The sequence below is a fragment of the Arachis ipaensis genome, chromosome B09 (genome assembly GCF_000816755.2).
Source record: "Arachis ipaensis cultivar K30076 chromosome B09, Araip1.1, whole genome shotgun sequence".
NCBI lineage: Eukaryota > Viridiplantae > Streptophyta > Magnoliopsida > Fabales > Fabaceae > Arachis > Arachis ipaensis.
Window position 1 is genome coordinate 9,370,400 of NC_029793.2, and position 2,998 is coordinate 9,373,397.

General features: G+C 29.1%; 1 protein-coding gene across 2 annotated transcripts; it reads left to right on the forward strand.

Moving 5' to 3' along the window:
- LOC107618535 (probable DNA-directed RNA polymerase III subunit RPC6) lies at positions 625–2,564 on the forward strand. 2 transcript variants are annotated; one of them, XM_021110723.1, is made up of 2 exons: positions 625–736; positions 1,776–2,564. In XM_021110723.1, exon 2 carries the CDS (start codon positions 1,792–1,794, stop codon positions 2,485–2,487), a length of 696 nt encoding a protein of 231 aa, XP_020966382.1. In that variant the 5' UTR covers positions 625–736; positions 1,776–1,791; the 3' UTR covers positions 2,488–2,564. The 2 variants fall into 2 exon arrangements, with proteins under 2 accessions (XP_020966382.1, XP_016176112.1); XM_016320626.2 differs by having other exon boundaries at positions 1,791–2,563.

The window sequence follows — 2,998 nt, forward strand, 5'->3', positions numbered from 1 at the left end:
GATTAATATATAAAAAAATTATTGTTACTAGAGATTAAAAATAAAAAAAAATTGGTGAATTTTTTTAATTTAAAGTAACTAATATACAAATTAAATTAAATTAAATAACTAGTCATTATAAATCGTTCTAGCCTTCTTAAGGTTACTAATTTAAAAATAAATTGTGACTAAACTTTGAGGATTACTGAAATTGGACATAAACTCGAGGCTTAGAGCTACGTACTATACGTAAATCGTACTAATCAGGTATGTTTTAGCCTCAAAATACGTTAAATTTACTAGGTTACTACGATTTATAGCCAACTTTAAACCCTATTTTCTTAGCACAATTTACACTTTTTTTCCAATGACTCATGCATGTATAAATCATTTTTGAGTGGCATGATTAATATATTATATAACCCTCGTGCCCCTAAAACGATTTATATAATAATAAGAAGAGGATATTCACGTTTCAAAATTTTATTTAGGGGAATCCAATCAATTTAGCTTGAATTTATTTTAAGGTTTAAATTTTTTATTCTAAAATTTACTTCGCTTATAAGCCCATTTAGGCCCAATAGTACACAAATTTTCCTAATTAGTAATTACTATATCGACATGCAATTTTCACTCGGCGGCTAATTCACTTTTTCTCCCATTCCTTATTTTAGTATTTCTCAACTAAATCTCAAGTCTCAACACAAGTGCAAGTGTCTAACCCACTACTCAGCATAGCCGTTATCATCGTCATCAGGTTTTTACGCTTTACAATAACTGTTCAATCTCTGATCCTATTTTTTATTCTCGGCGTCTATGATTTCCTTTTAATTTGCTATCACTTTTTTTCATTTTTGATGTTAGATACTTTGGAAATTCTCTGTTCCTGCTTCTATTTTCTTTTTTGGATATTAGGTTTTGAAAAATTGTATATAGCTATAGAAAAATCCAATTCGTAGACTCTATTAATATTTCTGCGGTTTTTAGTTTGATTCTGGATTTTAATTACTCAAATAACAATATATTAATTCGTTACTACCCAGACTACATATCTCTGTATTTAATTTAAAAGTCAAAGGGTTTTTTTGGTAAGAATGGCTTGAGATATCAAGAAATAAAATAATTTTCTTCAAAAAAATAACACATTTTTAAAATTCCGTCTGAATATGAAACATTAGAAGGTTTAAATTTTAAAATGTTCTAATTTACTTTCTTAAAATTTATTAGCTAACTTTCTTTCTCATGTATGTGTAGAAGTTAATGTCAATAACTTATTGTTTGTTCAATGTGTTAAGAAATTTACTACTTAACCAGTTATTATTTATTATTGATCATTTATGTGAACTTGTATTTTACTCTTGCTAAAAATTAGTGTTAAAAGTTGAGAATCGACAATGTGTCCCTTTACAATTTTGTTTTTAAACGTAAACTTGTCGTCATCATATCATTTTGGTTCTGCTTTAGTGCTGTTGTTCATAAGTTTTTTCCCAAAATGAATTTAATTTTGATGTTAAAACTTAAAACATTCTGAATTGTTTTTTGAGTATAATTTATATGTACTGATACACTTATTTAATTATATTTATATGTTTAAGTAATTTTTTAAGTAGTATATCTACAAATCAATTATTTTTAACCAATGTGTTAACATATAATTGGTCAATACTTACATGCAGTTATTTTTAAATGAACAATTAAACTTCAAATTTTACTTGTATAATTAGTTGTTTGACGTGGATGAAAATTAAATTCTTGTTTTTGTTTCTCAAGTTTTGTTAAATGTACATTTTTCATAGTTGTTTTCGTTGAAGGATGAATAAGCGGAAGCGAGAAGGGTTGGCTTCAAATTCTGATAACATGAACGATGCAGAGCGCATAGTGTATAACGTAATTCACAGCAAACAAAACATGGGGATTTGGATGGCAGACATAAAGCGAGAAACATCTCTCCCTGAAAGCATGATCAAGAAATCCATTAAGATGCTTCAAACCAAGGGTGAAATCAAGGAGGTTGTTAACATTAAAAACAAGAGCAGGAAGCACTATATGGCAGCCGGTTTCGAACCGGCCGACGAAATCACCGGTGGGAGTTGGTATTCAGAAGGAAAACTTGATCAAGAGTACATATTTCGCTTAAGGCAAGTATGCCTTAATTACATCTCCAGGAATGTCGTTGCGAATCGCGATGGCATTTTGGAGTTCATCAACCAAGGAGGCTATTTCTCTGGAACCACAACACAAGAGGTAGATCAGATTCTTGGAAATTTAGTTTTGGATGATAAGATTATAGAGGTGAAGAGCACTGGTTATGGGGATTATGAGAAATTTCCTGTTGGTAGAGTTTGTTATAGGTGCAAAAGCAAAGGAAGTGTTAATAATGGTGAAGGGAAAATTGGTGCCATGGCTTCAATTCCATGTGGAGTTTGTCCAAGAATTAACTTGTGTTCACCAGATGGCTATATTTCTCCCAAAACTTGTGAGCTTTATCAGAAATGGTTGGACTTCTAGGTAATTCATGTGTTAGTTCTTTTTAGCTTTTAATTTTGATATTAGTCTAAAACAGCTTTATACATATATTTAATTATAAAATATAATATTTAAAAAATAATTATCTTTTATATTATTTACGTAATTAATCATTTAAAAGAACGAATATAATTTTAATTTGTATTTTAAAATACATGTTAGTTAAATTCTATATATAATTAATATCTATTTGTCATATTATAATTAATTTTGACTGTGAATAGAATTGGTGCTTCATGATGAGTAAGCATCTTAGGCTCTTTGCTAAGTCTTTTGGTTTTGATGAGTTGGTTCTTTAAGTGGGTGTTCTTCTGATTTGGCGATGGAATTGGTAAAATAATGTTTTGGAAAGCAAGGTTTTTATGTTGGGTTTTAAATGAATGAGCACATGAGGCATCGTGCGCCTTCATTTAATAGTATGATATATAAGGTGTGGTTAACAATGAATTGTTGTATATATAAGATAAAATCCGAATATAACACTTAATTAATC